The 13,429-nt window shown below is 34.5% G+C and overlaps 1 protein-coding gene across 6 annotated transcripts in view; it reads left to right on the plus strand.

The window, feature by feature from the left end:
* The window catches only part of LOC100747901 (filamin-A), a 51,480-nt gene that overhangs the window by 22,337 nt on the left and 15,714 nt on the right, over positions 1–13,429 (plus strand). For 4 of the 6 annotated variants that reach the window (XM_024370427.2, XM_033323059.1, XM_033323060.1 and 1 more), the window contains 3 exons: positions 637–935; positions 2,789–2,927; positions 9,904–10,099. In XM_024370427.2, coding sequence (XP_024226195.1) covers positions 637–935; positions 2,789–2,927; positions 9,904–10,099 — 634 coding nt within the window. Of the gene's footprint in view, positions 1–636; positions 936–2,788; positions 2,928–4,171; positions 4,326–7,906; positions 8,062–9,903; positions 10,100–13,429 lie in introns of those variants that run through there. The other 2 variants (XM_024370432.2, XM_024370431.2) reach the window with 2 other exon arrangements.

Here is a 13,429-nt window from a genome sequence, read left to right on the forward strand (position 1 = left end):
TTCAAGCTTTTTCATGCGCGCCTTCTCTAATAACATTTGCATTTTGTTCCAGTTTCCGTTACATCACATTTTTATAAATCAAAATTGGGACCATAAATGGAGTGAATAACGTGTTAATTAATCTTATCTAACAGTCTTACGAAATCGTATTATCTTAGGACTATCTTACTTTAGAATCAATGATAGCTATTCTTTAAATCTTTCAAGAAAGGTTCTTAAAAATAATATAGAAAACGATGTGATAACACGGAGTATAAGGATACTCAAATTTGAACAAGTAAATTGAATGTAACTTTTTAAATGAGATTTGCAATCCCGCGTACAATAGCTTCAAGGTGACGTTAGAAGAACTATACATCTTGAAGTAGTTTCAACAAAATATATCGTGTTATGAATAAGAAAATACAAGATTTCGTTAAAAAACATTATCTTCACATTGAAATATCCTTCGTTATTCTGTCGAGAAGAAAATTATTTATGCCAAATATCGTACCTCTTTGTAACAATTTTTATAACATATAAAAACACTTTCTTGACAATTTTAGTCACCCGAATAAAGAAAACGACCTGTATAATTTGAAGCACATTTAAACTGACAATTAGTTTTCTTGAATCTTAATATTAAATTGCGTCTAGGGACCAGATCAGGTGCCTCGTAAGGTCGAAATTCAGGATCTTGGAGACGGGAAATATAAGGCGACCTATTTGCCCGATGATTGCGGTCGTTACAAGGTCAACGTTAAATACGGCGACAAAGAAATACCAGGATGCCCAATAAACGTTCAGAGCTTGTCCACCGGCAGAGCTGAAAAATGTAAAATCAAAGAGGGTATTCAACGTACTTTGGCTCAGGGTGAAGAGTACTGTATCACCGTGGATACCGAAAATGCAGGACGTGGTGCAGTGACCTGTCGCATACGATCTACTTCTGGAAGGTAAGCGAATTTCCATTTAGAATAATCGGATCGTTTATTTTAGAAATGGTGCAAGCCCATTTTCTGAAAAAATTCAGGAAACGAGGAATTTACATAATGCATACATTCACGTGAACTTTTTATTTATAAGCAATTCGCAATTTAAATCTTTTTAAACATTTTCACTTTGTTTCAATCAACTTCTAATTGAAATTATTTATTTGAACGAAAATTCGTTAATAAATTAAACTGCATAATCATTTATTTTAGAAGCGGTGTATATTTAAGCACGGAAAGACGTGGATTTTTCAATAGATGAAAACGCGAACAATTGAATATCTGGAAATAAAGGAAGATGGACTTACATCACTTTCGAAATAAATGGTTCGATCAACGAAGAGTGTTGAGGCTGAATCGTTCGAATTTAGACAAAAATAACTCTATTGGAATTGAGATGAGCATTATCGTATTTCTATTCGTTGGAAAGAACTGCATCATTTCTACGCGATAGTTTTAACAATCGTTCGTTTGTTTCGTTAATATTTACTTTATAGAAATCATATAGATGCATTTATTATCAAGTGAACATTAATCATCCGGTTGATGTTGACGGCGAGTAAATATTAGTCAGTCACGAAACTCTCGAAGAATCCCTTGTGTTTGAAATATTGGCATTTATCCGACATGCTATCGCCTTAGTAAATAAACGATTTACGTTTTGGCACAAAGTAGTGGCTAGTGTCATTTAAAGTAATAGCAGAAATGCCGGTCTTGACATCTCTAATTGCCAATAGAAACATTAATATATCGCGTTTCATTATTGACGTTTTACATGAGCGCTATCTTGAATTAACTCATTTTGCACATTGTGTACATGATTAGACATAAAAATTATAGAATTCTCCTCGACATATATACATATGTATGTATTCTAAATATAATGAAACTCAATGAAAGTTCGATGTATTATGAACAGGGAAATCTCTTCTGATTATCTTTATTCTGTATTGCTTTTATTTCTTGACAATTAGAAGACGATAACATTAAAACATAGCTTCACCCATGATAGTCTTCAAATTCTTCAAGTTTTAATTTCTTAATTTTCTCTATAGTGTTACAAGATGCTTGTATAAACATTTTAGCGATAAGAAATATGAGCAAGTACGTACAGTTTGACTGTTAGCTTGAGTGTATTATAAAATATGCATATATATAGAGTGTGACATAGGAACAATGCAATGTAGAATGAAATACTCGTGTACAATGGAAATCTCGTTCATGAAAAACTTTTTTGCATGTGTTACTGCCGTTTTACGAGGCATCAGAAGGAACGTTGGCGACTCTATAAATATAGCTTACATACCAACGAGACGGGGAGTTGGTAAGCCGTATCAAAAGACTCAACATCAATAAATTTACGATTCAAAAATAAATATCGGGGTCATGATGAAATTTTTAAAATCTGCTAGAACGTCCAAGTTATTTTAGCGAAATGTAACAGATAACGAGAGAAAAAAGGACAAGATTAAAGTAGAAATCTGTGAAAAATTGTAGAAAAGTTATATTTGACCGATCATGTGGGACAGACATTTTTCAGGAATTTTTTTTATGATTTTATCCCATCTCATCAATTTACCATTATTTTCGTTATTCTTGATTTACACGCATGATCATTAATCTGTTCCTACAGTGACAATAGGAACAAGTATACCGAATTGGTTGCATACAAATTCTTTTGTCAGAACTCATGATACATTTTTAACGATAGGTATGAATCAATGAAGAAAAAGACAAAGGTCTTGATATTTAAAAAATTTCCTCTCAATTTTAACACGTATGACAATCCTCTTTTTATTGTGTATGCTATCTTTCAGTGAGGTGGTGGACATCGATATCGAAGATAATGGCGATGGCACGGTGAACATTTATTATACTGTGGCGGATGCTGGCGATTATACTCTCAGCATTAAGTTTGGTGGTCAACCGATACCGGAAGGATTTTACACGTTCACAGTAAGTCATTACTTCTTCTATTTCCATCAGTTTTCCAATCGATTACTTTTCGTTATTTCATTCTTATTTTTATTTCACACGATTACAGATTAGAAGATCTTATGCATATAAAATATGTTCATGCACATAATCGCATTACTACAAGGCTATAATAATTTTTGACATCATATACCATAAAAAATGATTCATTTAGCAAAAAAATAATGCGCATGAGCGGTCTTATGAGGACAATTTTACACAAAAAGATTCGGTAAAGTGTAAAGCGTTGTTTGATTTTCTTTCATGAAGAATTATGAATTAGTAATGAATTAGTAAAGTGAGATATCTCGACTCTGTTGTTGCTATCGAAGAAGCACAACAAGTGAGCGTATCCAACAGAAACATAAAAGAACTTTAACAGTCAATTAAATTAGATTGCAAATTTCTATAAACAATGTGAGCTTAATAATCCGCAAAGCTTGAATTCATTGCTAGAAATCGAATGAATATTTCATGATTTTATTCGATGCTCTTACAACAGATTATGTTTGTGTATTCTATCTTTAGAATGTTTTGAAGTTTACTCTGTGTCTAGTATAAAACGTAGTTTTATCGTTTCATCGCTTCATCGCCTGGATTTAGGTAGCGAAAGTGTTGCGAAGCATCGAACGATTTGGAATTTTATTTATAGGTCTAAATAAACGAATCTATAAGATAATCGCAAGTGTGAGATGTACCCTAAGGTATCCCAACGCGTGTCCTTGTGATCGCCAAAATTCTTACGCGTTGTCAGTCAAAATCGATTGAATCTTCTATTATCCTTTTCTGAAGGGACGATCAAGAAAACAATTTCAAATTATAATTGCTTAGTTTCAAGCACGAGTCACGACAATTATACTTCCTATCATCGACTTCAGTGGAATCTGATAGTTTGCATTTCACATATTTCTTAACGTATGATATATAAAATACTGAATGGCACTGGTTCTTCAAGTGTTTCAGACTGTTCGACCACGTACTTATTTTCTGTAACGAAAAGCAGTGGTTAATTGAAGACAGAATAGAACTTATGCCAAATGGTAGAACCTGCCATCTCGAACAATTGTGCAATAAAGTTGCATTATGTATCATTAATTTTTTATGAAGGAGATGCGTGGTTTCTTGCTAAAGGATGGGTGGGGCGGCAGGCATCTAACTATAGAGACAAGATATACTGCAGGATATATTGTCGACTTTAGTTTAGTCTCCAGTGAAACAGTTCACTTCGAGGGTTCATTGGAATAGTGTCTGTCAATTTGACATTACTCCTATACTCATTCCATGCGGAGTGTCTAACGTTCCGTCCAAGTGCATTATCGAGTAGTATCGTTCTCACTAGAAACGTACCGAGTGTTATCGTATCGAGCTTACTGAAACTTTGTAAGTACTTAACAGCTTTTAGAAAGGAGGCCAGACATCTTAGTACCTCTTGACAGCTGACTTGGCAGATATCTCGAGATCATCTTCCACGATACGTATCTCTTTAAATGAAGAAATCGCTCTTTTACATTAGTCAGGAAGAAAACATAAACTTTCACATTTATTTTATTCGTTGGATAACTTTTGAAAGATATTTACGTACGTTTTTTTTTTTTATATTAATTGAATTTACATTGACTTTATACGAGTATCAGTAATAAAAATAGCAGTTAGTTTTTGGAAAATAATAAATTTATAACAGGTTGGAAATTTATAATAGATATTGAAAAAAAAAGATGGAATAAGAAGTATCTGATCGTTCATCGAAGGTAACAAAATATATGATTTAGTTGGATGACGCGTTAGAGGCGAATAAAATGATTTTTTTCTGACAAATATCGCTGTAAAATATTTTCCAGTGAATTATTTTCTTCCTCGAGATAGCAGAAATAAACAGGAACGCGAGACAAAATTCTTTATAAATTCACGAAGAAGATATTTTCTTCTTTCTTTTTATAATGTTATTCTTCTTTCATTGCTGCGTTATTTATACGTTATTAACAAAATTTTATACAAATTTGAAGACAATTTTACGTATAAATATATCGAGCAATGATAACATTCTTTAGATAAGAGATTTTGGACCATTTGTGAATTATTTTTTAAAATATGAAGTACAATTATTTTATTTATAAATTATAATTACAAATATAGTTATTTTATACAATCAATTGAAATTTCAATGCAACAATCTAATTGTTTAATTATCATATTTATACTATCTTAATTGATTTATTTTGGACTCTGTTCCATTCTTACATTTGTGTCCTATATCGCCACATCTGTAAAGATAAATTCCAACTAAGAGTGTTTTCCGATCGAACTATACGATCATTGTAAGCAATTCTGACACAATGATACTTGCTGCCGTGGAAACAGTTTAAGCGTTTGTTATTTTAGTAAAAAGCTAGACTTTAAATGAAAGACGTATGTAACTTTCAAATAGATCCTCGTCGTTTCTTTGAAATTTCACTCTTTAATGCCTTGGAATTTCTGCATATTTTCTATTTGCAAATTTATCATTCAAACAGCCTCTCAAAAATTCTGCGAATAATGCAAAATTCACAGTGGAATAATTAAGCAAAATATTCTTGAAATATATTGGATATATCGTTGTTCTGTTTGGTGGTAGAAAATAGTATTCGGTATTTTCAAGCTTATTTTACACAATTTATCTTATTCATATTTTTCATCGCTCACTGCCGTATTGTTTCTTCTTTTCTATATTTAAGATGAGAATCTTTTTATAGCTAGAAACCTTTCCATGAATCGTTCGCTGTTTTTCTGAAAATTATTTTCTGCTACCTTCCGTATCACGTTGACTACAACGGTCTACGAATATATAGCTGTCGTTAGTATAAACGCTTGGAAGTTTGTCAGAACACGTTGCTTTACTGCTCAGGCAAATTCGTTAATTATCTTGAAGCTGATGTAAAGGGGAACAGTTGTCTTCGTTCCAGACTTGTAATATATGACTGTTAACTCGTACATGTGCAAATGTTCCACCAATGGCACTAAACTCACGATATGTGATACAATAAATATTTCTTTATTTTATTCCTTTAACTAAACTTATCTTCAACCAACTGATGAGAACAAAGTAAAAAGTATTACACCATAAATCAATTTATTCCTATATGTGTATTAACTAGGAATATGAATAAAATATACAATATCATTTTTTCATTGAATCCCATTAAGGGTAAAGCCTTTTGGTTTTGAAAATATTTTGAAGAATCACTTTTACGAAGATGCCGGTGGGAACTACATCATCTTAGAACTCCGATGATATTTATAAATGCTATTTTTGTTCTCTATGTGCATTTATTCTGTGATAATGTTCTCAACGTTACCTGAACTATATTCAAATATTCCGAACAAAAATAAATAGCAAAGAAAAATAAAAATGATGTGATTCAGAGCAGACAAAATGTAGTACGATAGAAGTAACGCTGCAAAGAGCTTGCTCAACAATCTTGCGCATAGCAGAACTTTCTGAGTTGCTTTCGAAAGACGAAAAAGCAGCCAGAAGAAGCTAGAGAAATGCGCTATATAATCAGAGTATAAAATAAACGCCAAAGCTTGGTGTAACGTGAGAAGAAAAGCAATTCGATACTAAATTTAACGCTTTCAACAATTTATATGTAAGACAATGTTTATCCATAATTTTACCAACATTTTATTGAAACGAATAAAGGTAACTATGAAATATTATGCATAACGTGTGCTCGTAGAGGAACGATTTCACATCAGCACGAAACCACGTCCGTTTAAATCGCCATCTGCTTATTAGAACAGCGACAGAACGATCGGTGAGATGAAAAGGAAAAAGCTTACCGATAAACAATAATCGAAGGGATACAGAGAATACAGTACGAGCTATTTAAGAGTTTTATGCGAATCTACTGCTGATCTACTTTGAAATTCAATACGCATCTGGTCCACCGTGGAGGTCTCTTAGACTATTTCGAGTGCAAGTCAGGCTTTCCCAAATTTATAAACAGAAACGTTTGGACCAGTGGGTGGAGGAGGGGGCCGAGAATTAAATTAATACGAGAGGTTGGAGATTAAATATCTGTATTTGTCTACCGCGTTGCTTACCGGCCATTATATCGAAACAACGTGGATATAAAATGATACGAAAAGTTCATCTTTCTATATTAACAACGAATCCTGACAGTTTGAAAGTACAGGAAATTGCAGAAAAATATCGTTGCAAACTTACGTTCGCGATGATAGATTCATAGATTCTCTTTTCTCTAATAAAATAAAGTATCCTCTGTTTTTACAAAATTATACGGAGATATAATTTCGCTTGTTGCATATTTAACGTCACTTCGCTTCTCAGTCAGAGCAACAAGTTTTCCTCTGGTTACGACGAATTTCTCATTTAATCTACGAGAATTCCAGTAAGTTGGAATTACGTCTTTCGCGAGACTGGCGATCCCATCGAGTTACGTTTACCGAGTGAAATTTCCACAATTCCAGCAAATATTCTAATTCAAACGCGTAATTAGTACAGTAGAAGTCTATTTATCCGAACTGTTGAAAGAACAAGCAGTATAAATAGCTGGAATTCGTACGATAATTATTAAGAATTCAAGGAATAGTTTATCATCTTTTGGACAAGTAAATTTGGTAAATCGAGTCGGTGAAAGTTGAGTTACTCGGGCGTCGACTGAAATTTTGCTCCGATAAATAGAGCTCGGATAAGTGCAATTTTATTGTACTGTCACCTCTGACATAGAATATAAGACAGCGTTTAATTCCGTACGACGATGCTACGAATTAGCATAGAGCGAATTAACACATTCGAAGGAAGTAGCCTTTTTATTTTGGAAAACTAAACGACATCGAAGATTAGAAATTGGATGCGCAAGTGAATTAGGAGTTCGATACCGCAATGAACATTTCGAATTTCTTCGATTGGAAGTACTGGCGTGTAATTTTATGCGATTACTATCCTTTACCCTTTTATGACGTGGGTGAGTGGGGGCTAGCCAGCTATTATGGTAACATCGAATACAGCATTGTGCCCGAAATTACGTTCAGTTAGCACGAGTTTCGTGACGACCATCGCGCTGGCTGGTTCCTGCTGTTGTATATCGCAACAAAACGCTTTGACGCGCATCTCAAGGTAAGCATCCTATCGGCCAGATGATTTAAAGTGGATAGATAAAAAGAACGAGGAAAGAAGAAGGTAAAAGAGAGACAAAATTTTGTTTTCTACGGTAGTTACATACGTGTATGTGTATATATGTACATGCATGTTAGAGATTTAGCCCTCGAGTCGCTGTCAACGTAGAAATCCCTTTCTACTTGTTCTCTTCATTTCGGCGGGCTATTTGCAAATTGCAAGTTCGCGAATAAAAATATTTCCTTTTTCTCCAGATATTTTCGTTTCTTTGTTCTATTGCACGTTAGAAGTTTCTTTGTGACAAATGCACGTAAAACATAAAATTGTGCATTTTGCGTAGCAAGATATAAAAATCGCCTGTAGCTGGAGGGTTCAGGTTTTGGTTGATCATCGACGATAGTTTGGATTTATTTTTTAAACGCATATTTACTTGGAGTAAAAAATCTTTCTTACATCGAGTAAAGGATAGTTTCGTTGACGATTTCGTACAAATCACCTGCACCTTGTTAGGAAGTGAATCAACGTAGTTATCATCTGTTTGCACGAAATTTCTCGCGTATTTCGAATACATTTCGTCGCAATGAGTACAATTTGCATAATATGCAAATTCTCGCGCATTCTGTCGAAAGATGTGAAAAAACAGTATGACTAGGTGCATTGCTTTATGATTTGTGAAGACTGATGGCCAATTGCGTGGGCATTTCGTTTCTCTATTTGCAATGAAAGAATTTGCAAATTTAGCTGTTTCTATCTGCATCGCGTTCACTTCATTATCACTGTATCGATTTAATTGATAAGAAGAGTAAATTGGAAAAACGAACGAGTATAACGATGTAATAGGTGAATAGAGAAGAGAATAGATCGTTTCTATCGTTTTAGACATTTTCATCCAAATTTCAATTCTCTCGAATTATTAGAACGTTGGCATAGTTGAAGAACGAAAATATAAATTATAAAGCGGATGTACAACACGTTGCTTTAATTTCTCGCACAGTGCAGACTGAAAGAAAGTAGAATACGAGGAATAAAAGAGAGAATAGATCGTTTCTATCGTTTTAGACATTTTCATCCAAATTTCAATTCTCTCGAATTATTAGAACGTTGGCATAGTTGAAGAACGAAAATACGAATTATAAAGCAGATGTACAACACGTTGCTTTAATTTCTCGCACAGTGCAGACTGAAAGAAAGTAGAATACGAGGAATAAAAATGTTGCAGTATATATATAAAGCGAATATTTAAAAAATAAAATTACCAAGTATTATCGTGCAAAAGATCGTAACATTCGATCGACTTTCTTTCGTACAATACGTACGATCGACCGAATCGCGTATTAAACTAAAAGCTTGCGCGTTTCGACCGGAAAAAGCCGAGAGGATTTAATTGTACAGGTGTGTTTACAAGATTTTCTAATGAATTTTTCGCGTGATACATGTTTTGCAATAATTCTGTCGCGGTTACATAATAAATTATATACACATAGCAGGCTTTGGCTTGGCACCAGTCTTAAAATACGTAGATTCTATCGTAATGACCTGTAACAAGTACTATCGCCTCATTTCAGAAGTCCCCTTGTAATTTCGTCATTTATGTTGACATATCGACCCGTATTTATAATGCCATTTCTTCGAAAAGAAACATAAGCGTGTAACACAAATATCCTGGAAACCTATCGGCTCTTGAAACAAATTGCAAATTACATTTCACGATGTCTCTCCGATTTACGGAATACGCTACTGAACAAACGACCTTATTTTCTTCTTATTGAAATAATTCCGTGTCGTAGAAAAATCTATACGCGAGATTGGACGTTACAAGGCGTTTTTAAAACATTGTTCCAGGCCTCAGAGGAATATCGGGAACACAGTACGCACAAGACTCACAGGGCTAAGAGGACTAGACAGAAAGAGGAGCAGCACGTTGTAAAACAGCACAGTTCTACCGTCGAAGAAAGCTCCAGTGTTTCTACGAGGAAGAATTTCAACGAGGTCCGGTTGAACAACATCCTTTTACCGCTGTTAGACGGCACCGTAACATGTAAGTAACAATCGCTAACAATTTTCCAGAATTCACAAACGATTTCAATGTGTTGGTCGAATTTCTTTTTCGGCTAAACACAGTCGACGCGTAACGCGCAGTAAGTTTATTTATTTAACGAAGAGTAATTCTTATTTATTACGATGATGTCTATTTTCTGTGGAATTTTGGGCCTCGGGCAGTGTGTACGATGGTAACGAGGAATTCATTTTTCATAAAAATTAATTTTCTTTTTAAATTTGCACCTTGTATGTAACGTAACCGATAGGAACTGTATACAGTTTATTATAATAAGTATAATACACTTGCTGCATTCGTAGATTCTATACGTATAATAAATTAGGAAGGTTAATATCTTTTAGGAAGAAAATATTTGATTAAATATTCAAGTACAAGCGGAAAGGGGGTGATTCTACGCGAAAAAGGAAGTCGAAAATATAGAATACAAATTTTTTTTTTAATTTTTCCAAGACGTGATAAAATGCACGCGTACCGAGCCAGAATTCAAAGTCGATTTTCTCGAAAACAATGCCTCGAACGAAAAATTTTTATTCCATATTTTCGACTTCTTTTTTCGCCTAGAATCGCCCCCTTTCCGCTTGTACCACCAGTTACCAACCACCCTGTATAAAATGTCGATCTTTTTTCGTGTCATGAGCAACGTATTCATTAACAGCAAAAGTATGGCGTTTTATACTAAATTAAGTTAAAATTCACTGTAAAAAGATTTACAAACAGCCTTTATATACGAAGAAGTTATTTCTATATCGCTTTAGTTTTCGGTGGGAAAAATTTCACACACAAACTGTAATTACATACAGAGTTTAACCGTCGTTTGTTTCACTATCTTTATTGGAATTTGTTCAAGGATAATATATTTTTGATCCTATAGATTCCTCAAACAATAGGTGCAGTGTTTTAAGCGCGCTAACCAACCAATATCATCGTAAACGATGGTATTTAGGTTTCTTGGCAACAGTTTCCACTTCCATGCTTCTCAGATTATACAAAAAGAATTTTCATTAATGCAACATCGAGATTAAACCGATTAAAAATGATATACGTAGCTGCGAAACGAATAAAACTATTTTTCGTATTCATCGTATTTCTAACGATTAAGCTATCAAGTATACAAATAATAATCGAGAGATAATTTACGAACGAATCTTCGCTTACCTTTTTACTAATAAACAATATTGATAAATAATAGTATTAACGATTAAATATGGATAATAGTCGTTTAGAAACGTCGATGATAATTTACTGACGAGTTGCATCGTATTGATTGAAACGTTACAATAATTTTGGTCCATCGAATTAATTACAATTTCTGAATAATTACAATTAACGTGCCTAGTGTTATCTTTGTCGGATGTGATTATTCCAATACGCGTAAATAGCTTGCTATGCGACCGAGAACACTGGACCAAGGAGAGCACAAATAAAATAGAAAATCGCAGGAGACGGTTCGATGAAATTGAAGATGGAAAGTACAAATGAATAACAAAATCATTGGAAATCATTGGAATCATTGTTGTTACGTATAATCAAAGTTACAACATTGATCGTAGACAGGACGAGTGAAACGATAAACACAAGTTGTAGCACCACTCATCTTGTTCTTCGTTCGCGCACACACTGAAATAGAGGGAGAGAGAGAGAGAAAGAGAGAGATATGTGGACGCTAGTGTCGGAAGCGAGGCGGTGATATTAATACTGGATGATTAAGTGACTCCGGATGTACGGATTCGTCATTGGCCCAAAAATCGAAGCCCGAGTTTCAAAATCTTTAACTAGAACGATGGAAATCTTGGAAATATCTTTTTGTCCTTCTCCTTCATTCTCTCCTCGTTTAGCGGATTTTTACGTACATTTACGCTTTTCAGAATATAATTTAAAAAAGCTAGAAAAGATTCCTCCTTCTATCGATTATTGTAAAAAGTACCGTACTCTGGAGATATTTTATACAGGTAACTGATGGTACAAGCGGAAAGGGGGCGATTCTAGGCGAAAAAAGAAGTCGAAAATATAGAATACAAATTTTTCGTTCGACGCTTTGTTTTCGAGAAAATCGACTTTGAATTTTGGCTCGGTACGCGCGCACTTTATCAGGTGTCGTTATAACGGATCTCACTGTAGATCGTTGTCTCGATGGAAAAATTAAAACAAATTTTTATTCTATATTTTCGACTTCTTTTTTCACGTAGAATCACCCCCTTTCCGCTTGTACCACCAGTTACCAACCACCCTGTATATCTTTTCGTATTATGTGGAATTTTGCGTCTTTAAATTTCTCCTAGCTCGCTGATGATAATCGGCTATAACGCTCGTAAAATAGCAATTTTCGCTGCGTCTCTGTCTAACGTAAAATAAAATTTTAATTTTCGAGGAAGATCGGTTACGACAATTCCATAATTAAATAACGCGAACTCCATTTGTTGCGGAGCAACAATTTTTCTAAATCAGCCAACGAATTGGTCGAGTGAAATTTTCCTTGGAAATGTTCGCTCGTCTTTCATAGAGAAACACGCACTGATACACCGTGCAATGTGTGAGATATAAAATATTATCGCAAAGAACGCGTGTGATTAGATGTATCGATGTTGTTAATCACCAACAGACGAAGTTCGGTGATCAATTTCCTTGGTTCTCGTGGATGTCGTTCTCGCGTCGATATCTTTGCAACGTTTCGTGCAATTCAGACGCACGTGAGTAACGTAACGTCGTGTAAATTCAACGTATTGCGATGCTTTGCGATTAATCAAGACGCTCGCACTCGGATTTCTCGTGTGACTCGTGTTACCTTTGGCACGCGTTTAACGCGTACGAATCGGCCGATCCCGTACCCCCTTGCTCCACGATTTCCCTGCGCAAAGTGGAAACAGTGAGCCAGTGGAAGGGAAGGATATTACGCGCCAAATTCCACTCTCTTCTATCTTAAGAATTCCGCGATTCCTTCCACATAATAAAGAATTATGTAACCGTCTGCGTAAATGACCCGTTTCGTCGGAGAACGTAAAAATATCAAAGTGGACGAAGCGTGTCGAACGTTTAAATCGAAGTGATATAAGTGGATCAAATAGCTGGTACATGAGTCTGATCGCACGAATATACACGACTATCCATAAGAAATTTTAAACAGTTCATTTTTATTAAATATCTGACGACAGGCTTCCAATTTGTATTTAAATAATGCTGTAATTCTGGAATTTTTTAATGTCCGAGTTTTGTTCTTGTTTTAACGTGAGGAAACATTCGATGCTTTGGATAGAAATTTTTAGTAGAAATTATCTTATTATTCAGACTTGTAACGAGCGAAAATTAAAAATA

This window comes from Bombus impatiens, unplaced genomic scaffold, assembly GCF_000188095.3.
Source record: "Bombus impatiens unplaced genomic scaffold, BIMP_2.2 scf_0765, whole genome shotgun sequence".
In the NCBI taxonomy this organism is placed as follows: Eukaryota; Metazoa; Arthropoda; class Insecta; order Hymenoptera; family Apidae; genus Bombus; species Bombus impatiens.